This window comes from Ixodes scapularis, unplaced genomic scaffold (assembly GCF_016920785.2).
Source record: "Ixodes scapularis isolate PalLabHiFi unplaced genomic scaffold, ASM1692078v2 PGA_scaffold6__148_contigs__length_123643588, whole genome shotgun sequence".
Taxonomy (NCBI): domain Eukaryota; kingdom Metazoa; phylum Arthropoda; class Arachnida; order Ixodida; family Ixodidae; genus Ixodes; species Ixodes scapularis.
Genome location: NW_024609881.1, coordinates 56,960,241 through 56,987,956, shown reverse-complemented (window position 1 = coordinate 56,987,956; position 27,716 = coordinate 56,960,241). Strand labels below are relative to the sequence as shown.

The following is a 27,716-nucleotide window of genomic DNA, read 5'->3' as shown; positions in this document are numbered from 1 at the left end:
TGTCACACTTACAAGTTCTGCAAGATTTGAGTTTGATCCATGAAGTTTGTGAAATTTGTGATGCTTTTTAGTTTTTAGACTTGCGAGACCTCCGAAGCTTGTGAAACCTGCAAGGTGTGCGAGAACTGTGGCGTTTGTGAGATCTGTGAACTTTATGAGATTCAGGCGAACGGCACAGTCGGTGAGATCTTCCAGATATGAGGCATATTGAATGCAATCTATGAGGTTTTTCACATCCCTGAGGTCTACAAGATTTCTCACACATCTGAGAATTTTTAGACATGCGTCATGCTATTCGGCAAAGGGTGCATTGTGATTGGAGAATGTGTTTGTTTTCCCACTTTCAGGAACATTGACTCCATGAAGAAGCAACTCAAGGACATGAACTTCAACTTTGATTGGGAAAGGGTGCGTGAACTGAATTGAGGACATCTGACAAGTGGGACACGCTAGTCTTCACAGCAACATCCCCTTATAATTTGTCCTTCCCATTCCGATCCTTGCACAGGAGATCTCGACATGCGACCCAAACTACTACAAGTGGACGCAGTATCTTTTCCTCAAGCTCTACGAGAAGGGCCTGGTGTACAGAAAGAATGTGAGCACAGCCCCGGTCCCCACGTCACCTTTCACACCACGCGAAACTATGAGCAAAACGACAGCGCTGCATGTACATGTCTGCTCACGGGTCGCCGGGGAACACTGGTGGCACTTAGTTTTAACATGCAATGTGCACCAACGCTGCACCTGGACTCGCATCATTTGTTTGCATAAGGTGAAGTGATTGGTTCGCTAAGGTATCACATTGAATGTGAAGAAGGGGACAAAAAGATGGCAAGACCAAAGCTTGGCTTCTGTAGCTCTAAGGAAAAAAAAAAGGTCCCTTTTTCATAGTATCGTGGCAAAGGCAGTCGTAAGGAATGTTTGTATTGTGTCTTGCTTTAGTGTGATGTTGCACAGGTAAACTTAATGCACACTTGGCGCCTCGACGTTGCGAACATCATTGTGCACTTGGCGCCTCCGAGAGAAAGCCCTGCCAAACCTATCACTCCAGCAGGAGTGTAACTCGAAGTGTGCGTCTCTTGCGGTCGCACACCCATGGGCTTTGACCCCCGCTATTTTGCGTCTTTCCCTTGGACATACGTGCGTGTTCCCTACCCCTTTGCCTCCTGCACCCTCTCCTACCGCATGTGCGAGTGCACCCATTCTACAGTTCCTGCGTAGCAAGGTCGTAGTGCTGGATTTTCTGCGCCATGTTCCAGAGGCCAGCGCGGGGCACAGCTTAGACACGAGCATTGCGTTAGCGCTCAGCTGGGGTTCACGTTCAGTCGGGGATGACGCAAGTTCCAGCCGAGCATGGACACAGCACTTTTACGGCCCTCTTTTGTTACAGAAGGTGCTAGAAGCCAGCCATCTTAACACATTCAGTGTTAAAAACGGATAAAGAATGCTCGTATGTCGTTCGGTGCACATTAGGCTTTGCATTCCAAGCCGAATCCAGTGTTAACTTGTGGTAGCACTCTTCCGATACCCTGTGTTGCCTACCGGATAACTGGAGGCATTTGTGTTTTGTTCTAGTCGGTCGTTCACTGGGATCCGGTGGACCGGACGGTTTTAGCTGACGAACAGGTGGACGCGGAGGGCCGGTCGTGGCGATCCGGTGCCAAGGTCGAGAAGAAGACTCTGCGCCAGTGGTTCGTGAGAACCACCTTCCTGTCCAAGGTAAAGGTTAACAAAAGAAGGCTGCCTTGGGGAGTGTTTGCCGTAAAATACCGAGCTTGCACCCGCTACTTATGAAACATTTGAAAATATAGACGTTTGCAAGTATGGTCTCTGGGCGCCGCCATCTTGCTACTGGCGTGGGTAGATTGTCCGATAGTCGAGCTTTGCGAGTACCCACGGTTTCTAGACTTGCACCCAAACAAAGCGTTTTCCATCCACGGTGGCCAGACCAGCTCTCGAAGCGCGGCTGCTTGCAAACGTCTATAGGCAGAGGAAATGTCAAGCATCCATGGCAAACTTCCGAGCCCACCTAGCTAACCGAAGTGCCCCTTCGTGTCGGCTGCTTCTTCAAGCACACTGGTGCAAGGTGGTGAAGCCCGTCCTGTTATGTGCCCCTTCTGTATTTTTGCACTTGGATCTAGCAAGTGCTGATCCCCTAGTTTTTCAAGATTATCTCCTTATTGGATGTGCCTTGCCCGGTTTTTCATGCATGTGCTGTGGAGATCATTGGCAAATTTCTTGCAAGTAGTATTCGAGCCTTCTTTTGAAAGTTACTTTCTGCAGGGCCTTGTGCCGAGACAGCACACTAGCTGCTTTCTCCGTTGACATCTCTTGTTCTTTCATTGCTCCAACTGCTGCCTTTGATTGGTGGAAAGTATGTGCCCCTGTTGTTCTGCTAACAGGGCCACTTATTGACAGATTGCTTCATTCGTGTGTGCAGATGAACATAAATTGGCTTTGACGAATAAGAGGCTTATACGCTGCGTGACACTGTTAACGCAAACAAACAATTTCCAATTTTCTTTTTTTTTTGTTTTGTTTTAGAGTTGCATTGTTTGGCATTGTGAAAAGTGCTCATTTAAGGTACTTACCTAAGCAGTGAAATTTGCGGCCTGCCAATACCCTTCCAAAGTAAAACGTGAAAAAGCGGCATTGTGTGGTTTGTGCTGTCATTGTCATAGGGAGTACTGCCTTACAGGTACTATGACAAAAGCAGTTAGCACAAAAGACAAAGGACAAGTAAAATTGCTTTGTCAGTGGCCTTTTCATCGAAGGATGACAAGGTCACTGACATACCCAGTACCTGCAATGTTTTTCCTAAGCTTAATTTTTCTTTTTTTCACTTTTCTTTTTACTCTTTGTTCCCTTTCTTTTAATTTTAAATTTTATTGCATGATGCACGTTAAAGACGCCAGGCTAGCAGTCGTACTGCAGTCTGCACTGGTTAAATTTCTTATCTACGGTGGGTGACAATGTCGCTGTTCTCTGGCAGACTAAACTCAGCGGCTCTCTAAACCTCTTGCGACTTATTTGTTTTTTGCCCTGTCCAGTCTTCTACTCGTCCCTTGTCTTTCATGCCAACTGTTTTTGTGACGTTTAACCAGCTAGGCCATCAACATATATCTTCACAAATATGGCTTGCAACAAATGAAGTGCCATCTTGTGGCAGCTTTCATGCCTCCCAATCTTCTTCAGCAGCCTAAACGTTTTGGGAGAAATTCATACCGGACGCGACGCGTGCAGGACCTGTTGCTCGGGCTGGAAGATCCGACGTTACGAGACTGGGACGAAGTGCTGGCGATGCAGAGGGGCTGGATCGGCGAGTGCACGGGCTTCGCATTCAGCTGGCCATTGTACGCTGACGACGACGCCAGCAGCAGTCCCACGTCCGACTTCCTGCCGATCTGGACCGAGCATCCCGAGTTGCTGGCCGGAGTTGCGTTCGTGGCCGTGTCTCCCGACCACCTGCTCGCCGGCCTCTCGCCGGGGAAATCTGGCTCGAAGTCGGCAAGGGGTCGGCCGGTGATGTGGGCCGGGAATCCGGTGTCAGGCCGACGCGTGCCGGTTTTGGTGTCGGATATGTTCGAGTATCCCCGTTCGACGCAGTCGCACCTCGGTGAGGCTGCGACTTTTCCTTTGTTGTGCTCGCATATTGTGTCTCACAGTTTCTTAGGGGTGTGCAAATGGTGGTTTTAATCGAATAATGCTGCCTCGTTTAAATATTCGTCACGGTGCAAGGACAACCCAAGACATATCGGCTCTCTGTTTGCAGTGTTGAAGCTATGAATGACACTGTGCCATTTGATTTGAAGCACTTTTTGCACACTCCTGCAATCTTTTTTTCTCTCGAGTCACCTGAAATGTGTAATCTGTTGTCGAAACTTTTATGGCTCTCATCTGATGTGCGACTTTAAAAAACCTTCTGCTTTGTTACACTATAGTTACAAGTTGTTTTCTAACTGTTACCAGGCCCACAGAACATGTGCATTATAGACAATTTACCTAAGTTTGAATTGTGTACTCTTGGTTTTGTGATTGCTTTGTCAGGTAGGCTAGCTCATGGAGATTGTGGGGGTGGTCGTAGTATAAACGGACCAAGAGGTGGTGCTTTATTTTCTAATTATGGTAATAATGTGTTAATTATTTCTTCAAGTCATCTCTCTGTAATGCCTATACCTATGACTGCAGTAAAACCCCATTTGGTTAAACCTGATTCTAACAAAAACTTCAGAATCACAACTTTTTTGAAAATTTTCTACCATAGTCTTCAGCTACATAGTAGCTCCACTATACTGAAGTTTGTTTGTTGCGGTTCCAGTGAAGTGAAATTTCACTTTTCAAGCGGAACTTTACAATAATGTTTTTTTTTTTTTATAGCAATAATAATATTTGGAGAAGGGGAACAAAGGACAAACACAAATCTACAAACACAGTTTGGTGGCTGGCGCAGAACTGAAAAAATCCGCCTGGTCCTGATATCGAAACAGAGGCCGCTCCATTTCCAGTGGAGCGCTCTACCAACTGAGCTAACCAGGAGTTAGACATTAGTAGAGCAAACAGGTTTTAACAGCTGCCACCAGTCTTACACCAACAAGGGTGAACAGCCGGCCTTTTAAAATTATGATGATAATGAAATGAATGCAAAGGTGCAAGCATGCTGGACAAGAATGATGATAATAATCTCTGGAGAAGGGGAGCAAGGAGGACAAAGGACAAACACAAATCTCCAAACACAACTAGCTGGCGGGTGCGCGACAAAAAAAATCCGCCTGGTTCTGGCGTCAAACCCGGGACCTCTCCATTTCTGTTTGTTCTACTTACGTCTAACTCGTGGTTAGATCAGTTGGTTGAGCGCTCAACTGGAGGTGTAGAGGATTTGATACCCTCTCCATGGTTCAATACCAGGACCAGGCGGAGTTTTTCGGTGGGTACCAATCACCTAGTTGTGTTTGGAGATTTGGGTCTGTCCTTTGTCCTCCTTACTCCCTTTCCCCAGAAATTATTTTTGGTATTCTTGTCTGGCTTGCCTGCACCTTTGCATTAATTGCATTATCATAACTTTTTGGTGAAGTTCTATAGTGGAATTGGATTACGAAGTTTGATTTTAGTAAAGTTTGACTAGCAAAGTTTGCAGTATAGTGAAGTTTTACTGTACGGGAATTTCACCGTAGTGGAGTCTCAATTCATTTAATACTTTTTATGACCTTCTAACTTCAAACAAGTGCAGATTTGCACTTTGCAGTGCACAATCATGAAATGTTCTTTTACAGCGGAGCCCTTAAGGGCTAGTTTCCCCAGTTTCGTGTCTGTGGACAAATAACTGTCGACACAACACTCCGAACAGCTATCGCTATCTATAAACGACGGCGGCAACCAGACAACCGGCTTGCTGGTTGTCTGGTTGCCGCCGTTGCTCATAAACGGCGGCAACCATTCCAGCCTTTCCACTCTGGCTTGCCGACTTGTGGCCGGCCATTACTTCGTTCCCACCATAGTACAGCTTCGCTGGTCTTCCTTCTTCACCAAAATAAAAATAATTTTTTTTTAAAAGTTTTTTATGATTTTTGGATTATAAGTGGAGTTGTCGTGGTGAAGTCTTGCACTTTGCATTGCACAGTTGGGGGGAAAAAATGTGTGATGTACTGTTTGATCAAAATGCATGACGGGGAAGGAGGCAGGGCATGGAATTTCTAGTGGCTTTATCATTTTTTGACGACCAGGAATCCCAAGTTTGAGCAAGGAAGATCAGGAGTTTGCCAAACAGCACGGCATCGACACCATCCGTGTGATAGACGCCGACGACCATCACCTCGTCAATTCGGGAGATGTAAGGTTCTTTCACAATTGTGTATGAAAACAATCGAAGTTATCCGAGTCGTTTCCAGCGAAGTAAGTTACTTTTTTGCATTGAACAAAACGAAGTGAGACTGAGTTGAGTGTTGAAAACAAGGTAGTATCATGATTAGGACATGGTGAAAATTTAAAACACGGCATTCAACAACAAAGCCAAGGAGCCCTAGAAACGATGGCAAGCTTGGGGTTTGCCGCTCAATTGTTGGACCAGAAATGTCCTTGCCAGAAAGCAGTATCTTTGGTCTTGTTAGAAAAAACAGCTGTAAACCATTGCTATTTTATGGTTACGGATTCCCATTGAGAGGTAATATGTCTGAACCAGTAGTCAAGGCAAAGAAAGAATTCAACAGCTATGCTACGGGAAAAATAGGAGGGTAGGAGCTAGTCAGCTTAGAAAATAGCATGGCTCACGTTAAAAATGCAAGTGATAGGGTGATTTTTTTTTTGCAATATGACCAGACTTTGCAGCAATTTATCGTATGCTGGGCAAAGTTTGTTTTTTTTGTTAGATAAAATGCCTTATGTATTCGAACTTGGACATTTTTTGCTACGATTGCTATTTACAATTGCAATTACAATTGCTACAATACCTCTTCATACAGAACCAAAACGTTTTTTTATGATTCTTAAAGGGGCACTGACACCCCAAAGGTTGTATTTTTTTTTATTGTCTAAAACGATGCAAGTTGCAGTCATAGACAAACAAAAAATACCGCGTTGCGAAAAAAAAACTTTCCCGTGCGCGCGCGCGCCTTTTTATTTTTGGCGTTTGATTCTCCCGCCTCTCGCCTCGCTTCTTTTGATTCGTGACGTCAAGAATCATGAAATTTAGAAGCTTTGTAGGCGACGTCTCTATAACATTTAATAACTGCAATCCTAAAACATGTTTTTTAACGCAATTGCGAACGCACTACGGCCCTTCTTTTTGAAATACCAAAAATCGGGAGTTTGTTGTGGTGCCGTCTCCTGGATTTGTATCCTCCCACGGAAAACAGGCGACACCGCTCAAAACCGGTCCGCCGCAACGCCGGCGCTCGCTCCTTTCCTCCTCGCTTTGGGTCGCCATGGCAACAGCAGGGAGTTGTGAAAGAAAGTGGACTCTCAGGACTCTACAATATTTGACGTCAACGCAACGGCGCGGATCGCGCGGGAACTTCATATTCGGCATTTGGAGATTGTTTTGTTACTTCACAAAAACTAAAATCCCAAATTTCAAATTTCGTAACATTCGTAAAATGCACAAAGGGCATATCTTTACATATGGTTGATCTAAGGAGTGCCCATCCCTCAGTTTTACATGATCATCTCAAAATGTTGAGTTATCATTTGCTCGGGATTTTAAGGTACATAGTAAATGGTACAGAGTGCAGCTAAACTATCTCATTTGATTTCGCTTGCAAAACGAGCGCTCGAAAGCACAGTTGACGACCACAACTGATGGAACAGCAATGGCTTGCACGCAGCTGACGGGGCTGTCCCGCAAGGACGCCAGGGCAGAGGTATGCCGTCGTGCACTGGAAGCCGGCCAGGGAGGCTACCCCTGCAGCCCCATCCTCCGGGACTGGCTCATTTCGAGGCAGCGCTACTGGGGCACCCCCATCCCCGTGGTGCACTGCCCATCCTGCAACGTGAGCGCTCCTTAGTCCTCCTCACTCAAACACCCTCGCCTTTCCTATCTGTTTACGGTAAAACACTGATCATGTCCCCGTGTCGCAACAAGCACCCATCCTGGAATTCCGAGCCCACCCCGTTAGCCGAGACGGTCTTCGATCGATCGGCGCGGGCATTGCAAAGCCGCATTGTTGCAACAACCGTAAGCAACAAAGGAAGTGCGATGTTGTGTAATTGCAACTTCATGCGACGCAAGCGCCACCAGTTACATTGCTGCGAGCTGCGGTCACTCAAAACGGTCAAAATTCGAATTTGGACGATCGGGCACGGCTGGGAGAAAAACGCGGTATGATCGAGAACATTGAAACGAGAATAGAACTATCGAGTAGCCACCGAATCTTTTTGCACCGCCGGTCGTTTTAGAGCTCGGTCACCACGTAAATATGCGAATTGTCATTTTTGCGGTGGACTCGTGCGGTACATGTCCTAAGTTGTGCAGTGTGCCAAACGCAGGTGGTGCCGGTGCCATACGAGCAACTTCCCGTGGAGCTGCCCCCGTTGGACCTAGGGAAGGCATCCGCGCGGAGCGGCCTGTCGCCGTTGTCGGCCGCGACCGACTGGCTCAACGTGCCCTGCCCGAGGTGAAGGATCTCCGCTTTATTACCTGCGTGAGCACTTATTGTCCCGGTGCATGTAGCCGTCTTTGGTATGGACCATTAGACTGGATCGGTAAGGCTGCAGCACTGTTCCTGCCATGCTCTTTTGCTTCCCTCATTCACTCGTTGGGTCCACTATTCCTTTTACAAGAGCGAAAGAGCCTTCTCGCTCGCTTCCAATGACATGCATTCCTCTTGTGACGGCATCGGGGTGTAGGCACATGGTTTCATTTTTCCAGTGTGCGCAATGTAAGCGACAAAGTAAAACCGAGGCGCAGCGTTGATGACGTTTGCACGAAACCTCTGACACCCGGGAGAAAAGATTGACTCTTCAAAGACAACGGTACGTGGACCGTAGACGGCGATGGAGGGAAGCTGTGGTGGCTGCATCCGAAACCCCCAACACTCGGGAGAACAGACAGGCTCTCCGAAGACAGCAATGTATGGGCCAACGCGAGGTTAACACTCCCATCATTCGCCGAGTCAAAATTCCCGCGCTAAATGCCAATGCATTTCATCGAGAATCAGCGTAACGACAGCGGCAATTTGAATGTCTTTTTGTTTTTGCTTTTCTTTTTTAGTTCTTTTAATCCAGAATGTGTTATACAGCTGGCTCCTCGCCACTTTCCGTGACACTCCGGTAACAGAAGAGCACCCACACGAGCGCTGTGTCGGCATTTGGCCAGAGGCTCGAGCCTTCGCTGATCTAATACCAGTCCCAGCCGAGTGCTGACATGGCACTCGTGTGCGGTCTGCACCCCGCGCTGGCCTCTCGCGGAGGATGAAAAAAACCCGACTCCACGGCCTTGCGACCCAAGAGGTGCCAAGTGAATGCGCTCACGCACATGATGGGAGAGTGGGCATAAGGCTACAGAGAACGGGGAGTCGCAAACTTCGCATTCCACTCCCACCAAAGCTCCAGCTTTGGCTGTGTTTTCTTTAAGGGACACTATGCGTGACGGCGTTTGCGCCGTCGAGGCACAATACGCGCGCAGAGTTTGCCTGTGCAGCGTCACTGCAAGGCAATACAGAGCACCTTCTGCGTTAAGTACCAGTGTCTTTGTCGCATTATGTATTTGCTACTTCATTTTGTTCCTTCTTTGTTTATGAAGCACCTCAAATTTCACACAGTGTGGGGCAAATTGCATTTGCGTATCGTTTTGCGGAACATACTGAATGCTCGTGTCTATCGCCGGCAGGTGCGGGGAGCCGGCGCAGAGGGAGACGGATACGATGGATACGTTCGTGGACAGCTCCTGGTACTACCTCCGTTTCCTCGACCCCGGAAACAAGGAGGCGCCGGTGGACGGAGCTTTGTCTCGCGACCTGCTCCCGGTCGACCTCTACATTGGAGGCGTCGAGCACGGTGAGGGGTCCCGTTTCGGCTCCATCTCGATGCTCTTGGGTGGATGATCTTCAGCTGGGGTGCTAGTGGGGCAAGGGAAAGACGCCAGTTTTCCATGCAAGCTTCGTAGCTTTGTGCCACTTCTCAGGATACACGGGATCTTCAAAACCTGGTCTTCTGATCAGAGCCTGTGGAAGATACCTATTCCCAACAGGGACGGTCAAGTTATCGCAGGGAGGGAAGCAAGATTCACGAAGGATTGTTTTTCGCGTAATTGCCTACAACTTTCTTGGACTCTTGCCAATGGTTTTGATTTCGGTTTCACTGGTTCCGACCTGGTCTGCTTGCTGTGTCCTGCAGGGAAAAAAGATGTGCACGAAACTTTTGTTCGACCAAATATGCTCACCTCGAAAAAATATAATTTTAGAAGAACAAGAACAGACTTGTTTATGTTGTTTGGCAGGGGTAAGGTGAAACTTCTTATACAATTTCTGTTTACTATACCTCGTCTCACCTTAGCATGGACTAAATGCAGAGGCCGTGCAGACGGAAGACGTACCCTTCACTTCGCGCTCCTCGAACTGCCAAAAACAGAAAAAAAATACAGTAAAACCTGTTTCGAACGAACCGACGTACAGCGAATTATTGTCGATATCGAACTCACGGAAAGTTTAAATAAAAATGCACGGAAAAAGTATGTTTTATAACGAACAAAATATTGGCTATATCAAACTTTTTCACTCTGGGAAGTCTTTCAAAAATGCACAAACAATCGTCTTATAGCCTGTCCCTTTCCCCAAAAAGGAAGTAGGAAAGAAAAAGATTTCAAAAAGCTCAAGTTGCGAACGAAATTGAGTGAAGAGAAGTGCTAATACTTCGCAGCGCACAACAGACAACACACCATCAAAACAGATACACACAAAGAAACAACACTCACGCAGCGCTGACTGTCAACTCTCGGATATATTAATCTTCGTTCTTATCTTTCACCCTTACGCACTAAAAAGAAATAAATGTTAACCAAGGAAGAACAGCGAAAGAAAAATAAAAATAAAAAGAAAGGGGAAAGATTAATATAGGAAAGAAAGATGGAAAGAAATGGAAGAAAATAAGATCTAGTCCTACTACAGTAAAATTACTGAGGAGGTTTTCCTAAATAATATAACTCTTTTCTTGATAAGCTAATCGACGGGGTACTAACGCATACTCCGTCTAGCAGGTCTATGCTCGCGGCTTCGATGATTTCTCGAGTTAGTTTGTTGTTGCTTCGTCCCAGTACTGTGCAATTGCCCAGAAGGGGGGAACATCCACAATCTCTACAATGAATGCCCAGATGGCCTGAGTTAGCGTTAATGGCGTTGCAGTTATGTTCCCGGAGCCTGTCATTGAGACAGCGCCCCGTCTGCCCAACGTAACGCTTCCCGCACGTAAGAGGGAACGAATATATCACTCCCTCTGCACAGGAAACGAACTTGGTCTTGTGATTTTTCGTGCAGCACTCTGTTCGAAGAGGCTGCCCATTCACCCGCTTGCACAGGCTGGAAAGTCTCTGCGGAGCTGAGAAAACCACGTCGACGTTGGCTCTGCTAGCTACTTTTTTAAGCTTGTGTGACATGTTGTGAATATAGGGCACTATAACAGGCCTTGTAGTGCGTTCTCTTTTTCGGTAGTTAGAAGCTTCGGCTTGCTTGACCTCCTTAAGTAGGCATTCAGAGACTGAAATTAATATCGACAAAGGGTATCCTGCTGAAACCAAGCGAGTTGTTTGCGTTTTGAAGCTCATGTCGGTCATGTGCACGCAGGATTTCTTGAGGGAGTTTTTTAGGCAAAGTTTTGCAATGCCTCGTTTAACAAGTTTCGAGTGTGCGGAACTATGATGAAGTAGTGGCTTTTTTGCCCTCGGTTCATAAGACCAGCAGATGTGACAGTTTTTAAGGAACAATCGAAGGTCTAAGAATCTTATGGAATGCTCGACCGGAAGTTCGTGGGTAAGTTTTAACGGATCAAGGTATTTCTGGAAGGTAGAAAGAACATCGGCCACCAAGGTGGGGAAGGTGCGACTGTTACTGTCAAGAAAAACCAAGTAGTCATCCACGTAACGAAAAACACGCACTATTTTTGAACTGTCTAAGTTTTGCTGTAAGATTCTGTTGTGGAATGCCAGAAAGAGGTCGCTGAGCACAGGAGCTATACAGGACCCTATACATATTCCTGTTTTTTGTAAATATGTTGATCCATTCCAGGTGGCAAAGGTAGAATGCAAATAGGTCGATATTAGGTCCAGGAAACCCTTAATGGACACCCCTGCTGCATTTTGGAAGGCTATTACACCAAAGGAGTCAACACTGTCCTCTATGCACATCAGGAGCCGATCTTGAGGTAGGGCATAATAGAGATCCTTTACATCAATAGAAAAAGCCATGAGTCGTCTGTCCTTTGGTTCTTGAAGAAATTGCAAGACGTCATCCGAGCTTCTAATCAAATACGGATCATTTATGTCAAGAAGGTTTAGTTTTTCTTGAAGGAACAAAGCGATGGATTTTTGCCACGTGCCTCTTTCAGACACAATCACCCTGAGGGGGCACTCGGTTTTATGTGTTTTGGCATTGAAGAAAATTCAGAAGGGGGAGAAAGCTAAAAAATACACTCAACACGCATGCACAGAAAAAAAAAAAAAATCTTTTCATCCCAAAGCGTTTGCCCCCGAAGAAAAGAAATTCAGAAAGGGAGATAAGCTAAAAAAAAACAAAAAAAAAAAACAAAAAAACTTTGCACACATGCAAAAAAAAAAAAGAACTTTTTAGTGCCTTGTAACAAGGTGGAAATGAAGAGATGAGAAAGAAAGAGAAGCTCTCGCCTTACAACGAACGTATCGTAGAAGTTCGTTGTAAATGTTTTTCGCTATATCGAACTACTTGCTATATCGAACTGATCGTAGTGTTTCCTGCGGTTCGGTATAAACGGGTTTGACTGTAGACATATATGCTTTGGCAACGTAAGGCCGGTTTGCTCCTTTGTGGCGACTTGGTCCACGCTGATAAATTTAGCCAGTCTTCTACGACTGCTAACCTGGTGCGTTTGTGATGTGCATCGTGCACCAAGCACCACACACACACCACATGACACGCCAGTTGTGAGGTCAAAACATGGGGTGCGAGCTTTCACCGGACATACTCCTTGCTGCATTTTTATTATTTATTTTTGTTTTTTGTTTGGGGAGGGGGCTTGTGCCACCCACCCTCTCCCCTACCTTGAAATAAAATCCTAGCTATTCCACTTGCCCTCATCATTTTTTTTTCCCCCACGTTTGAAAGTTACTGAAAACGGGATGGCACCTGTTGTAATTCGGACAGTACACCCTGTTTCTGATGGGTTACAAGACGTTTGGGTAAACTCACTTCAGCAGAACTAAAAAATGTGCAACATACTGCATTTTTAGACCTGCCTGTTTGACGTGCAATATTTACAACATATGACGTCCCCCCCCCCCCTCCCACACACACGCACACACAGGAAAGTGTATTGAAATTTGAATGTTAGTTTTGTCATACCTTTATCTGCCTTTTTTTTTCAATAAATATTTTTATTTTAGAAATAACAAATAGCCTTCGCTGAAGAGTAAATCCCATCCAAAAATGTAGTTAGTTTGGAATTGGAGCGCAGCTCTTGAGGAGGAGGAGGGAAGGGCACTGGGGGGGGGGGGGGGGGTTAAACTAACCAGGGGGGGGTCACGTGACCTTGGGGGTCACGTGACCCCCAATGCCGATGATGTCATCACTGACGTCACTGATGACGTCATCAGTGAGGATGACGATGCGGGTACCGATGATGTCATTAGTGACGTCACTGATGACTTCACCAGTGATGATGACGATGACGATGCGATTGTCGGTGACGTCATCAGTGACATCGCTGATGACGTCATCAGTGATGATGACGATGACGATGCGGATGCCGGTGACGACATCAGTGACGTCACTGATGACGTCATCAGTGATGATGACGATGACGATGCGGATGTCGGTAACGTCATCAGTGATGATGACGATGACGATGCGGATGCCGGTGACGTCATCAGTGATGATGACGATGACGATGTGGATGCCGGTGACATCAGTGATGATGACGATGACGATGTGGATGCCGGTGACGTCATCAGTGATGATGACGATGACGATGTGGATGCCGGTGACGTCATCAGTGATAATGACGATGACGATGTGGATGCCGGTGAACGTCATCAGTGATGATGACGATGTGGATGCCGGTGACGTCATCAGTGATGATGACGATGACAATATGGAGGCCGGTGACGTCATCAGTGATGATGACGATGATGATGTGGATGCCGGTGACGTCATCAGTGATGATGACGATGACGATGTGGATGCCGGGGACGTCATCAGTGATGATGACGGTGGATGCCGGTGACGTCATCAGTGATGATGACGATGACGATGCGGATGCCGGTGACGTCATCAGTGATGATGACGATGACGATGTGGATGCCGGTGACGTCATCAGTGATGACGATGACGATGTGGATGCCGATGACGTCATCAGTGATGATGACGATGACGATGTGGATGCCGGTGACGTCATCAGTGACGATGACGTCATCGGGGGTCACGCGACATCGGCGGGGGTCACGTGACCTCGGGGGGTCACGTGACCTCGAGGAGGGGGTCACGTGACCTCAGGGGAGTCACGTGACTTCGGGGGGTCACGTGACCCCCCACGAGGTCACGTGACCCCGGTGGGGGGCTCGCGCGGTGCATTATGGGACATTTCCCATGATGCACCGCGCGGTTACGCCGACGGCGACGGCGACGCCGCTCAAGCCGGAAACGGGCCCCTAAGAGCTGCGCTCTAAAAACTGCCAGAGCTCCCTCCTAGATTGCCTTCAGCATTGAGCTTGATGCAGAACCATCAGCAAGAATTGCAATAAATGTCAGATTTTTTGTTCAAAGAAACAAGCTAAGGGAGACCACTATTTTAGATCTAATGGACTTTAATGAACGATTTCTATAGTAGGGATCCATTATCTAGCAGTGCTAGACCCTCCTGTGGCAGGACAGATTTGCCAAGTTGCCTTCGACCCTGGCGGAGACTGATCCAGCTGCTGTTTTCTTCAGCGGTGATGCACCTGTACTACGCCCGGTTCATGAGCCACTTTTTGCACTCGCTGGGGCTGACACGGCTGAAGGAGCCCTTCCAGCGGATGCTGGTGCACGGCATGGTGGTCAACGAGACATTCCGCCTCAAGGACAGCGGGCAGTACCTGCCAAAGGACGCCGTTGAGCAGAGTGAGCAACTATCCACTCTTTTGTAGTGTGAGCTACACTGGCTGAGGTTGAGCAGTTTTGCGTGGCTATCAGAGCGGTGCTGCGCATACGCGAGGAGCAGTGATGTCACACGGCGCATAGCTGGTGCGTCAGAGCCGCCGCCACCGCGCGCTCCGCCGTTAACGCGCGCTCCGCTGCCACCGCGCGCGCCTCGCCGGTCTGCGCATTCCAGAGGAGTGACGTCATAGCCGTGGCAGGCGCACTGGCGCCGTTGCGTGCCCAGCTGTGCGCCTCCGGTGCACTGTAGCCAAGTCTGACGCTGCACCGGAGCCGCTTGATAGCGCCTCTCATTTTGTGCGCATAAGCTCACGCTACGTATATCCTGGCATAGCCGAGCTAAGCCACCGCAACTTTTTGTCCGGGTCTGCTCTACGCAGAAGCTTATTGACAGTCGCTGGTGCTTCTTATAAATTTAACTTAACCTATTCTGACATAACTAACATGACCTGACTTAACCTAACCTAATTGACCCTGATCTGACCTAACCTGATCTAACCTAACTGACCTGATCTTACTTGACTACAGCCTAACCTATTCACCTGACCTAACCTAACTAACCTGGCCTAACCTAGAACAATTTTGCCCACAAAATTGCCTTTGCTGCCAGCACTGTGATTTCAGTTTGCTTTTATCGCCGAAAGGCTGTGTGTCATCTGCGGCCTCCTGAGCTGTTTTGCTTTTGGTCATCTTTTGCAACACAGAACGTGTTCTAGGGTTCAAAGCCTCAAACGCTACACATTGTTGTAACGAAACTATGATTGCACAGCCAGTTGTCTTCACAAAAGACGGTGTCCCCTGGCAAGATTCGAACCGCCGACCTCTCTCTCAATAATCCAATGCCCTATCCAGCATCGCATAGCACGGTTATATTGTCGCAGACGGAAAAGGGTCGACAAGTGTAAAACTGAAAATAAAGGTCTAATCGGCGAACTTGTCCCAAAAACGAGAGAGAATAAGCTTAAAAAAAAGCAGGAGCTGACGTTGCAGTGTCGGCACGAGAGCTGGCTAGAGCGAGACTGCGAGAGTGAGTCAGCGAGGCCATGCTGGGCTCCCTATCTATTATCCTCGGTATCTCGAACATTCTGTCTAGAATGTTTCAGTGTCGAACACTCGGAAGACTGGGTCATGTTGGCCTTCTCATCTGTTACACTCAGGGTAAGAGTAAACATGGACCTTCTAGAAATATGGAGAAGCGTTTTTTCTCGGCCAGGCAAGTAAAAATATATAGGAGGTATAAATGTATCTACCTGGTGTTGCCGCAATGGTTGGAAAAGCCCGAAATACATTGTGCATTCTTTGTCTCCCAACATAATCTGTAGGACTAAGATACATTTCAATTTTTTTCTCAAGGTTTCTCGATTACTGGGCATACACCGAGATCAAGTTCGTTCTCGTTTTTTTCTTTTAAAGAGGGCTCCAAGTTTTTTGAGAAAGAAACGGGAAAGCCGGTCAGCGTCGACTGGGAGAAGATGAGCAAGTCCAAGCACAATGGGGTCAGGCCAGAGGTACGCCCTTTTTCATCTGTCACAATTCATTTTCATTGTTCCCTGTGTCCCCCATTTTTCCGTAATTCATACGTTGCACGGAAACTTGCGTCATTCACAAAACTTGCGTTACTTGGACGTTTATCTCGCAAACAAATTGAGCCATCGACTTTGGTGCCCGAGCAAGATGGCAGCCCATAACGTGAGGTGGCCCAACTCGAACCATACATCTCAGACTAAAGGCACTTTGAAAGAAATGCTGGAAGTGGGCTCCCCATTTATAGCATACCCCATTTACTTTTGCATCAGGACATTGTATCGAAGTATGGCATCGACACGACGCGTCTCTTCATCCTGTCCGCCTACTCCCCAACGTCGCGCTACAAGTGGCCCAGCGAAAGTGAGTGGAATAAGCGCCTCATGAATTAAAGCACATACTTCTATGCCGTCTAGGATGCTTACTTACAACCTGTGCTTTCCTCATTAAATTCCTCATACCTTGGAGGTAGTTTCTCTATATTCATTCCTCTTGCATTTGTAAGTTCTGCATACTACTTGCTCTGCACTGCATTTATTGTATTGGGTGCTTGGGAGAAAAGGGAAACATGTCTTTTTCGTCACAGAAATATGCATTGCTGAGCGCTCAGTCTCTGCCTTAAGACCCTGGTCATCAACATTTTCTTGTCATTTCTCATTCAGTTTGTACTACATTCTCACATGCACTATAGCCTTTTGTACCTAGCACAAACTTATTATAGTTTTCAAGAAAATCTCTTTACCTCAAATGTCTCTGCCCAACTTTTTTTACAATACCTCCAAAGAAAAAAAGGGCGCAAAGTATGTCAACCAATTGTGCAAACAGTAGAAAGTGCAACAAAACCATTCTTACAATTTTAGCATCATTCTAGAAAAGGTTATCACAAGTTGAAATGTTTTCACTGATAATTAAAAATTAGTTATTATAGTTTTTTTAGAAACTTTTATAGTGATTGTTTCTGAGATGTATTAGTCTTGTTGCATTCAATGATTTATGAGGTATCAATTCCTGAAAAAAAGTATTCAGATCCAAGTTCTACATCCAAAGATGCCATGAGCAAAACTTTGTGTTGTGACAAAAAATGAATTTTGAGAAAACAAAAAAAGCTTTTGCAGACAACCTGGATATGAAACTTTGAATCAATGTAACTGTATAAATATACAGCTCTTGAGTGTAGTACTTAGAAAATATGTTTGTAAGGTATAGATCAGAGGTTCTCAACCATTGATGTTTTGCGAACCCATTGTGGATCGGCAGAGATGATAGAGGACCCCACTCGTGGTGAGGGGAAGGGAAAGGTATAGGCTAATTATGACAATGATCTAAAAAAATGGATATAACTAAGGGCTGGGTGAAGTAGACTTCTGTCGTTGACATACACACAAGAAAACTCGCCCGAAAAGTGGAATGTTTCTTCCCAATCTGAAGAAAGACAACTTTTATTGCCGGGTTTGACTGATGAGGCAGGACTTCACAGAAACCTAGAATGCCTTCGCGGACCCGAAAGGTTCGCGGACCCCCATTTAAAATCCACTATTATAGATAAAAAATAAAATTAAAAAAGTGATCCTTTTTTTTGTTTTGTTTTTTGGTACCATAGTCTCCCCTTGATATGGCACTAGCAGTTCTAACCAGATGCCAAAATTTCTAAAACTTACATGAAGTGATTTACGAAAATTTTTAGTGAGAAAGTGGGGTTTGTTTGCGGCCGCAGACATTGTTTGTCCCTACGGATTTGTGGGCTCCGTTGACCGCCATCTCCTCATTGAAAATTTCCGAATGGAGACTTTTGTATGAATAGGTGCATAGAATGATAAAGACTGTCATTCCCTCTGTGATCGGGTGGTAACTCACGCCTCCTAGCCTCGAAAGTTTGAGGCACCTAGAATGGACGGTTGCCTCCTTTTTAGCCTTCCGGGGCGTCGTGAGCTGGCAGGAGCGGCTGTGGCTGACGGTACACGACTTCCGGATGAGCGTGGAGCGCAGTCTGGAGGAGGCCCAAGCCCAGCCGGACTTTGCCGCCAGGGAGCGCTACTATTACGAGGGTCGGAACTACACCGTCAAGAACGTGAGTGACGGCCGCAGAGACGATGGCCATTCTTCTTTTCGTTTATCCTCTCAAGTGTGTCGTCAAGAAAAGAACAGTTCTGTCTATCAATGTCTTATTTGGGGGAGACCGAAAAGAAATCGGTATGTATTTTTACAAAATAGCCTATTTATTTTTATGCATTCAAATTCCGGTCACCTTCGAAGCCAGATGGAATATGATTGTCGCGACGTTTCTTCCGACGCTCAAAACACCCTCTGAACTCGTCGATTTTGATGCCTTTCGGTGCCTCTGCTGTTTCTTTTGTTTTACCAAAAAAAAAGGTCACATGGGTGAATAGGAAGGGTGGGGAATGGAGGAATTACGTCGTTTCTGGACGAAGACTGCTCCTGTTTACCACAACTCGGGTTGTCATTTTGCCCACACCACGCCGAGTGTTTGGCAGTCTTTGCCACAGCCCGTCTGACTTCCAGTTTTTGTTTCAATAGATGAAAAAATTTCTGGAAGGGAAACGGTTTTTCGACGTGGAAAAGGTGAAACAAAAAAAACGGCAGAAGCACCAAAAGGCATAAAAATTGACGAGCGTAAAACAAAATCGACGAGCATCAGAAGAAACATCTCGACAAGTGTATTGCATCTGGCGGAGAGGGAGTACTTTGAAGGTGACTGAAATTTGGATGTGTAAAAATAAATAGTGCTTAATTTTGTAAAAATATTAATTCCGTTTCTTGGGGGGGATCTCTTTCAAATGTACTGTGACACACTTTTTAAGTATTGAGGTGATATAGTACCAGAGTGTGATTTATATTATAATCAAAAGTTGCAGTAAACTTTCAATGCTGGAACGGGCATTTCAGCTGCTAGTGTTTTGTGATAGATAATATTTTTTTTAGATCTACCATTCTTATGGCGTTCTTTTTTTTGTTTCTATCGTATCAAGGATGACCGAAATTGGTGTGGCTTGACAACATTGAAAACACTCGAGTCACTACCGTAGCCATCGCTTTAGTGATACCGAATCACATTGGAGAGTTAAATTCCTGGCCACACAATCGCTTTATTGCATTGTTGGGAGCATCCAGCTGATATCTTGGTTGTAGACCTCTAGGTGATCTTCCTAGCTTTGGACATAAACACCCAAAGTTTGTTTTGAATCACCAGCACAGTCCTGGCAGCGATGTTAGTACAGTAATTCCTCATTATAGCGAGGGCAGTGGCACAGCAAAAAAATTCCATGTAAGCGGTAATTCAATAAAAGCGAGAGAGCCAAAAAAACAGGGACAGCAGCCTTGAAGGTTGACAGGAACACTGCAGAACACACTGATTGTATATTTAATCGAGCAAACCTTGGTTATGGAGTTTGCCGATAATTTTATCCGGGTATCAGTTATCCTCGCTGCTTTAGGCATTGCAAGAACACTGTCACCGCCGCTGCACTCCGCTTTGTTTGGAAGCTGCCGTTGGTTGTTTCGTATCTCTGCGGTTGTTGGCGTTTCCCGAGCCGCCTCTCCAATCTCGCTTCGTGTTTGCCCTGGCCGCACGTAAGGTCTACGATTGCAGCATCCGTGGCAGGAGCAAGAACGGGAACGTCTGCATCAACAAGCGCAAACGAATCAAAGTTATCCTTGCCAGCTTCGCCTACATGTTTGCACACACTCCTGTAGAGATTGCTGCAGCTCTGGGAATCGTACCTTGGCTCGGCAAGCGTGCTCACGAGAGAAAATCTAACATGCGCAAAGCAGTTCGCGATCTTTCGTTTTCGGGTTGTGGGCACACTTTCTCTTACGTGAAAAACTCTTCTCAAACCTCTCCAGTAGGTCTTGCTTGTTCTGCAAAATGGTGGACAGTGCCAAAAGCCAATGCCAAAAGGTTGAATTCTTTGACGATTTTGGACTAGGGCCAGCCACGTTTCTCAACTTTGCAGATCCAAGCAACTTTCTGTACACAATCCCACTCTCCCATACGACGGACGTGGCATGTGTACGCCGCAAGCGCATGTCGAGGTTTCTGGGCTTTATCGGCTCAATTTTGTGCCTTGATCCGATACGACAGGAATGAGGCAGCGTCGGCCTCCGGGACCGCGAGTAGCGTCGGAATGTGGACGCTGCTCCCTGTCCGCGTCGGTGCATCAGCATCGGAAGCGGCGCTGTGCCCTCCATCACCCATTTGGTTTGTTTTCTTGTTTGCCATTTGCTTCGGTGGAGAAGGGGAAGGCAACACCAGGGCCTCCGTGCGCCTCCGTGTAGGCTTGCATGCTTTCGGCACCGCGGCCTTCATAATAAATGTGATCAGCTGCCGATACACTTTGAATAATCTGGTTCAAAATGTGTGAACTTCGATAAAAGCGAAAATTCGAAAAGAGTGATTTCGTTAGAACGAGAGATTACTGTAATAAAATGGTGATCATGGTGATGATTGAAGTTGATGTTTCTTCGAGCACTGCTTTTGCAGGCAATCTCTCATTGACTGGCCTCGTGGTCTGTCAATTTTAATGCAGGTGAGCTTCAAGTACAATGTGACCAGGCAGCTGAATTTAGTCATCAAGGACCTGCAGATCTACACGAAACACTTGCGGGTAAGTTTGGGCTCTCGGCTGTGACTATTCCCAATTCTCTGATGTCTTTAATGCTTATTTCAAGTTGCTTCCTTCTGTACATTATGAAAGAATGAACTCAAATTTAAGTTAATTTAAAACATTTATAGTAACTTCTTAGCAGGCCTCGAGCGAAGAGCTTAAATAAACAGATCTAATCGCTACTTTGACATGTTTTTATCAGCACTACATGAAAAACAAGCCTAGCTTTAGGACTGGACTTAGCTAAGCAGATGATGGCTGATGGCATCGTTTTGAAAACTGCCTCAAAAGAGAAGACATGGCTGATAGAGTATTAGTATGAATCTGTACTTTGCAGTGTGGATTCTATAAGCCCACAGGTATTGTGTCATTATTTTACCAAAGTTTTCCAGCTTGTGAACTGTTTTATAGCAAGAATACCGGCAAGAGAAAATGTGGGGAAGGCACAGCTTCCTGGTAATCTTTAAGAGATGATCATTGGGCAACTCTGATAAGGATTGTTTTAGGCAAGAGATCTGGTAACCAAAAAAGTCTGCAAACGTGACTCGATCCAGTTTTTAACACGACAGCCGTACAAATTTATAGCCAACAATATCCATTCCAATCCTAGCCTCCATGGGAGCAGACGACTTATCTCACAGAGCAGGCGACTCATCTAGGGTGCCTGGAACGAGTCTCCGACTGGTGTGTTTACCGCGTTCAAAAAAGTGGTCCTTCGATTTCCACCTGATGACATCATAGAAGTGCCATGCTGTCGCTGGTCGCGATCCTGGCGGCGTCCCAACCTCTGTGGTATATATGGCAGACGCCTGTTCTGCTGCAGGACGCTGTCCAATGCGGCAGTCCACGGAAGTTTCTGTAGTCAGAAGTTGGGACGTTGTGGCGACAGCAGCACTCGCGTTCGCTCGTGCTTTTCGCCAGCATTTCAACGACCAACTGCCAGGATCGCGACATACAACGGCATGACACTCCGACTTTTGTGACGTCATTTGTTGCCACATCGGGACCACTTTTGATGTATGGACAGCATAGGACGCTAAACACACCAGTCGGAGACGCGCTCCAGGCACCATAACTGATCTCATGGAGCAGACGGCTGATCGCACAGAGCAGACGACTGATCTTAAGGAGCAGACGAATAGAGTAATGGCCTAGCTTCTTACAGCGTGCTCGTGTGTTTGCGCAGTACAAGAACCGGGGAGAGGTGGTGTTTGGCCGTCAGTTTGAGCGTGCCCTGGCTGCCCTCATCGTGATGCTGGGGCCCCTGGCACCCCACTTTGCCTCAGAGATGTGGGCTGGGTTTGCAGACGCCGCCCGCTTCAGGGACGAGACTGGCTACTTCCTGGTGAGTGCAAGGCTCCCCAAACGGGAGGCTAGATCTGGAGAGCCCTCTGTAGAAAGCGTTCAACTGGAACCCTGTTGAGCACTTACCATTAAATGTCAGCATTTACCAGAAAGGCTCGTGCCATGGCTTCTTATCAACGTTAATAAATCAACTCGGTTGTGGAACTGCCGCGGAGGGGGCACCCCCCTCTCCCCCTCGAGCCCGCTACCCACCGTTTGAAGCGCTATCCAGGGGCTGCATTTCAAAACTGTATTTTTGAAAAACGCTATGGCGAAGTTCCATCTAGATTCTGCACTTCAAAACCGGTGTAAGAAGTGTAGTTACCATAGCAGCCATACCCCCAAAAGACGGTGGCACATTGAACGATGGGAGGAGGACCTTGGTGGGAGAGGGGGTACCGCTCGTGGATGTGGTGTCTTCGGGCAGTTTTGTAACTGAGTATCCAGTAATGTTGCTTCTTATGCTGCAGAATGTTGTCAGAGTACCAGCAATTTACAAGATGTCAACATTTACTTCTTTTTCCATAAAAAACAAGCAAGAAACCTATTCTTTTTGAGCAAAAGTGTACGCTAAAATTAAGCGTGTCTGTCTATCTCGTTCAGAAAATGTTCAAGTTACTCTAGGCTTTTTTTTAGCCGAGTGGTCGGAAAACCATCTGTGGCCGTGTTGGCTGCCAGCAAACAATTATTCACACAATGGTGCCCATCAGCCGTGTGATCCAGCTGAGCAGTTGAATGCTTCCTTATTCTAAGCTCTCTAGTTAATAAACCAGGTTAGATTGGATGTGCTGTAGTGTTGAGGCAACAGGTGAAAGGGTTTCAGGCTGTGGGTTTCGAGAAACCATTAAATTCGGAACTTGAGCACTTCAACTCTTTTAGAAACCAATATCCGGAACTAGGGAACTTTGGCTCCCTTAAAGGTGCCCAAGGTGGGTCTTGGCTTCTTCTTTTTATGGCTCGAATATACTCTGGTTCACAAAGCGTTAAGTGTCCATAATATATTTGCACATGTTTGCCGTTCGACATAAGATGTGCAGCAAATGTCCCGTGCTCTTTCCCTTCTTTATGCCGAGACAAGGGGAGACAACAGATCTTTGCTTTCCTTTTTGCAGCACAAAGGAGGGAAAGGGTATAACATCGATGGCACATTTAATAACAATATGTGAATCTTTTAGACTATGTGAAGTGGGAGACTATGTTAGAGCTATAAAAATGCCAAGTCAGAAACATATTTATCGTTAAGACAGTGAGAGGAATAGGTTATTCATTTGTAACGAATCATGCCGAGAATAGAAGTGTTTTCTTTTCTGGATCGTTTTCAGGACAAGCCCCTGATGGAACAATCATGGCCAGAGGTGGACATGGACTATAACTTGGACTTTCTAGTCAAGGCAAGTATATAAGGCTCTACATTTCGCTGTATGTCGCATAAGCTACTCGCAGCACATGACATCTGCCCATGCACTTTAACTGCGCAACGGTGAATTTCGTCTTAATATTATGTTGGCACCCTCGTTTATATCCATCATTGAGCAGATCTCTAAGGAAAAAGTACTTTACTAGTAGACAATGGATGCAGTTTTCTTTTTGTCCTCTAAACCATGCACAAACACAATGTTCCAGCCACGTTTCGGGCAAGGATCGTGCCAAAGAAAATGTGCAGCTGCCTGGCTGCTTTCATTTTCACAATAATGGTAGTCTCGCTTCTGCGTCCCCCAGATTTAGCGTGTTGCAATCCCACAAGACGGCAACACTGGCACCAAAGGTGAACACTGTTTTTTTAGTTGCCGACAGAGTGAGAACGGCGAGGGGGTCTTTCAGTTGTTCTACCTCTAGCACGAGCTTTCTACCTTCGACAACACTTTTGCATTCGAACGCGTGGAACGAAAGTGCAGTGGAGGCAAAATTATTCCAACCAAAGCTCGATGTTCTGACGTCCCCGCACTTTCGTCTTCTCCCTCTCTCAGTTTCTCAGAGCATGCGTTCGTGGCATTTCATAGTTCGAAGCGATTGGAAGTTTTAAGCCATCTCACTAACAGCCTGCGTCCCACAAAAGACCAGGAGCATTAACTTACAAGGCACACGATTTGATCGAGAAAGTTCTTCTCCGATCCACAGGAAGACGACATGGACCTTTTGCGGATCCAGCTCCCACGCTACCGCCACGACGCCCTTACCAAGGAGACTGCGTACCAGATGGCCATCGAGTCTGAGAGCCTGAGGCACCGCCTGCAGAAGTGGCCCAAGTTCCAGGTGGTCTTCGACCATCAGCCATCCTACAAGGCGGAGCTGCGCTTCATCTCCCAGGGAAAGCCGTCTGCCGAAGTCCAGGAGCGGAGGCACGTGGCTTCATCGCGGAAGGAGGTCGACTGACGTGCGTTGGACTTGCAGCAGTTGCTTCGACGCAGTGTGTCTCGTGACATTTCACCTTCGTTAGTGAAAAACAAGCAGGCAGGAAGAAATAAGGCCATCCCTTGGTTCGTCTGCTCCTCGAGGTCGGTCGTCTGCTTCGAAAGGACTTGGAGGAATCTGCACATGCCTCTTAAAACTGTTGGTGTAGGAGGATGGGTTGTACGATACTGTAAAACGTAGGAATAACTAATAAAGAGTGTTTGTTGTACTTTGGACAACATGCATCAGAAACAAATTAACATGTCTTCATTTTTCTATCTGCCATGCTAGATATATGTTAATATGCTTGCAGCATTTGATAAGGTGAAAGTGCACTTTAATTACCTTTTATCACCAAATGATTTTGTATTACCTATATCTCAGTATTTTGTATTTAGTCATAATCTTTGGGTAAATGATGCTGCTCTCTACCATATTGAAATGTGGATTGCGATCAAATTGTATATACACAACCACTAGTATAGCCATTATTATTGCAATGACCATGCTGATAAGCATAGACTTGTGAAATCGTTGCAGTAGCATTTCCTTGATTGTTTTAGCCCACTCTACGCTGCGTTCGATACAAACCTGTCGCCTCGCAAGCGGACAGGTTAAGTATTTTGCTGAAAGGATAGCCAAGACGTAGACGACAACTTGGTGTCAATGCCAGAAGCAGGCAGAGCACTGCGCAAACCGTATCGCCCGAAGGCAGGCGACATCGGCAGAAAGCAGACGACGAACCTAATGTCCCGAAGCAGCCGACAAATAGGTAAGCATTCGCAGAAGAACGCACCTTTTAATGAAAGCCAAACAAGCAGCAAAAAGAAACAAAATGGCGGCCCAGCAGCCTCAAGCATAGTAGTTGAGGTTAGCCTTTTTCTTGGCCTGCACCTCCATGATGGCGTCCATGTAGTCCTCGTGCGTCACACTGGTCCCGCCACGCCGCAACGCGATCATGCCGGACTCTACGCAGACGGCTTTGCACTGGGCACCGTTGAAGTCGTCCGTGCAGCGCGCCAGCTCCTCGTAGTTGACGTCCTTGTCGCAGTTCATCTTCCGCGAGTGGATCTGCATGATCCTCGCCCGAGCCTCCTCGTTGGGGTGCGGGAACTCAATCTTCCGATCCAGCCGGCCGGAACGCAACAACGCGGGATCCAAGATATCTACCCGGTTGGTGGCCGCGATAACTTTGATGTCAGCGCTGGAGCTGAACCCATCCAGCTGGTTGAGCAACTCGAGCATGGTCCGCTGGACTTCGCGGTCTCCTGCCTTCTCCGAGTCGAAGCGCTTCGTACCGATGGCGTCCAGTTCGTCGATAAAGATGATGGCCGGCGCCTTTTCCTTGGCGAGCGCGAAGGCGTCTCTCACCAGCTTGGCGCCGTCGCCGATGAACATCTGGACGAGCTGCGGTCCGGCGAGCTTCAGGAACGTCGACTTGGTCTGGGCGGCACACGCGCGGGCCATCAGCGTCTTGCCGGTGCCGGGAGGTCCGTACAAGAGGACACCCTTGGGCGGGCTGATGCCCAAATTGACGAACTTCTCCTTGTGGGTCATCGGGAGCACGACGGCTTCGACGAGTTCCTGGATCTGTTTGTCGAGACCGCCGATGTCGGAGTACTCCTCTGTGGGACGCTCGTCCACTTCCATCGCCTTGACCCTGGAGTCGTACTCCTGCGGCAGCGTTTCAAGGATGAGGTACGAGTCCTTGTTAACACCTACCAGGTCGCCAGGGCGCAGCTTTTCGGCGTCGACGAGTCCGATGACTGGCAGAAAGTAGGTCTGACGGGTGGAGGTCTTGATGACGGCGCATTTACCCTTGCGGAGCGAGTCGAGGTCCACGTTGGCGCCGTCCTCTTCGCCGAGCTCCTGCGGGTCGACGTCGAGGAGCTCGATGACGTTGGACACCAGGTACGGCAGGGTCTTGTTGACTTTGATCTTCTCGTTGTTCTCCTTGATCTTCTCCTTTTGGGCCTGGAGCTCGTGCGAGATGCGCATCACCTCGCTCTTCATGATCTTGATCTCGTTGTCCAGGAGCCTCGTCCTGCTAATAATTTCGTCGCTGGACATCCGCAGGACCTCTTCGCTGAGCGATTCCTCGCCATCCTTCCAGAGGGACTGGTCTTCCAGCGTCACGGCAGCCATCTTCCTCGCCGGATTAGAAATTTTTCGCGATCTCACGTTGATGTTGTGAGCGATGCGGATTCTTGCGCTGAGCCGAGTTCACTGCGGCCAACCAACGGGGCCAAACTTGGAACGTTAATTATATTATTATTTTTAATTCAAACAATATAAATAATTTTGTAAAAATATGTTTTTTTGTAGATAATAAAACAAAACAGCTTCTGATGTTGCATTTCTTGGGCAGATGCAGTCTATCAGTCACGGGAGTCACGGGTTTTCAGATGCCAAAACCAAAACCACAGTTGACAGTACCGAAGCATTATTTGCATTATAAATGCACTGATAATATTTTTCTCTACTCTAATGTTACAATGCCTATGACCATCCGCTTTATACAGAAAGCCAAGCGCACACGCTCGATCGTTGGAATCAAGGTTGGAATGATAAGTTAATTAAACGATGTCGCGATTTATAAAAATAAATGCTATTACACAGTATTCAACAAAGCATCGTCTTCTTTATGATTATTATTATTTTATTTTGTTTCACCTCCACGGAAAGCTTTTTACCGATAAGTGCATCATCCGAGGAAAGTGCCGGCCGTGTTTCCAAGAAATTTTCCAGCTTCTTCCGATAATGGCGGTCGATACTGAACCGAAAGCAGACGACACAAAAAGGAAACGGTCTATAAATAAAGAAGAAACATAGTTCCGTTCTTAGAAATAGTGACGATCCCAGGAAGGAAAGTCTGCATTTCGCTCCCAGAAGCGAAATAATTCAGTCATAATATGTTTACTCTGACGGGCAAAGAAGTCTGAGTTGTTGAGGGAGGAAATAGTTGCTGAAAGTGTTATTATGGTCGAGTGATGGCTTGACGGAATAATTCGGGAGCATATTTTGA

General features: G+C 46.8%; 2 protein-coding genes across 2 annotated transcripts in view; one reads left to right on the top strand and one right to left on the bottom strand.

Annotated features, from left to right (window-relative positions):
• Positions 1–24,947, top strand: part of LOC8043245 (probable leucine--tRNA ligase, mitochondrial) — a 29,541-nt gene extending 4,594 nt beyond the window's left edge. Inside the window, exons 5-20 of the mRNA XM_029989937.4 lie at positions 348–408; positions 509–598; positions 1,579–1,722; positions 3,247–3,619; positions 5,724–5,830; positions 7,320–7,484; positions 7,981–8,108; positions 9,323–9,489; positions 14,604–14,774; positions 16,224–16,318; positions 16,607–16,697; positions 18,245–18,402; positions 20,879–20,956; positions 22,143–22,301; positions 23,623–23,691; positions 24,419–24,947. Of these exons, the coding sequence (XP_029845797.2) occupies positions 348–408; positions 509–598; positions 1,579–1,722; positions 3,247–3,619; positions 5,724–5,830; positions 7,320–7,484; positions 7,981–8,108; positions 9,323–9,489; positions 14,604–14,774; positions 16,224–16,318; positions 16,607–16,697; positions 18,245–18,402; positions 20,879–20,956; positions 22,143–22,301; positions 23,623–23,691; positions 24,419–24,673 (2,311 nt within the window). The 3' untranslated portion in view covers positions 24,674–24,947. The remainder of the gene's footprint in view (positions 1–347; positions 409–508; positions 599–1,578; positions 1,723–3,246; positions 3,620–5,723; positions 5,831–7,319; positions 7,485–7,980; positions 8,109–9,322; positions 9,490–14,603; positions 14,775–16,223; positions 16,319–16,606; positions 16,698–18,244; positions 18,403–20,878; positions 20,957–22,142; positions 22,302–23,622; positions 23,692–24,418) is intronic.
• Positions 24,948–25,470: 523 nt separating this feature from the next.
• LOC115328623 (26S proteasome regulatory subunit 6A-B) lies at positions 25,471–26,923 on the bottom strand. Its single transcript, XM_029989939.4, has one exon. The coding sequence runs from the start codon at positions 26,834–26,836 to the stop codon at positions 25,544–25,546; it is 1,293 nt and encodes a 430-aa protein (XP_029845799.1). The 5' UTR covers positions 26,837–26,923; the 3' UTR covers positions 25,471–25,543.
• Positions 26,924–27,716: the final 793 nt, after the last annotated feature.

Excerpts from the sequence above, each read along its gene's own strand:
- LOC115328623 (XM_029989939.4), bottom strand. The coding sequence starts at position 26,836 with ATGGCTGCCGTGACGCTGGAAGACCAGTCCCTCTGGAAGGATGGCGAG.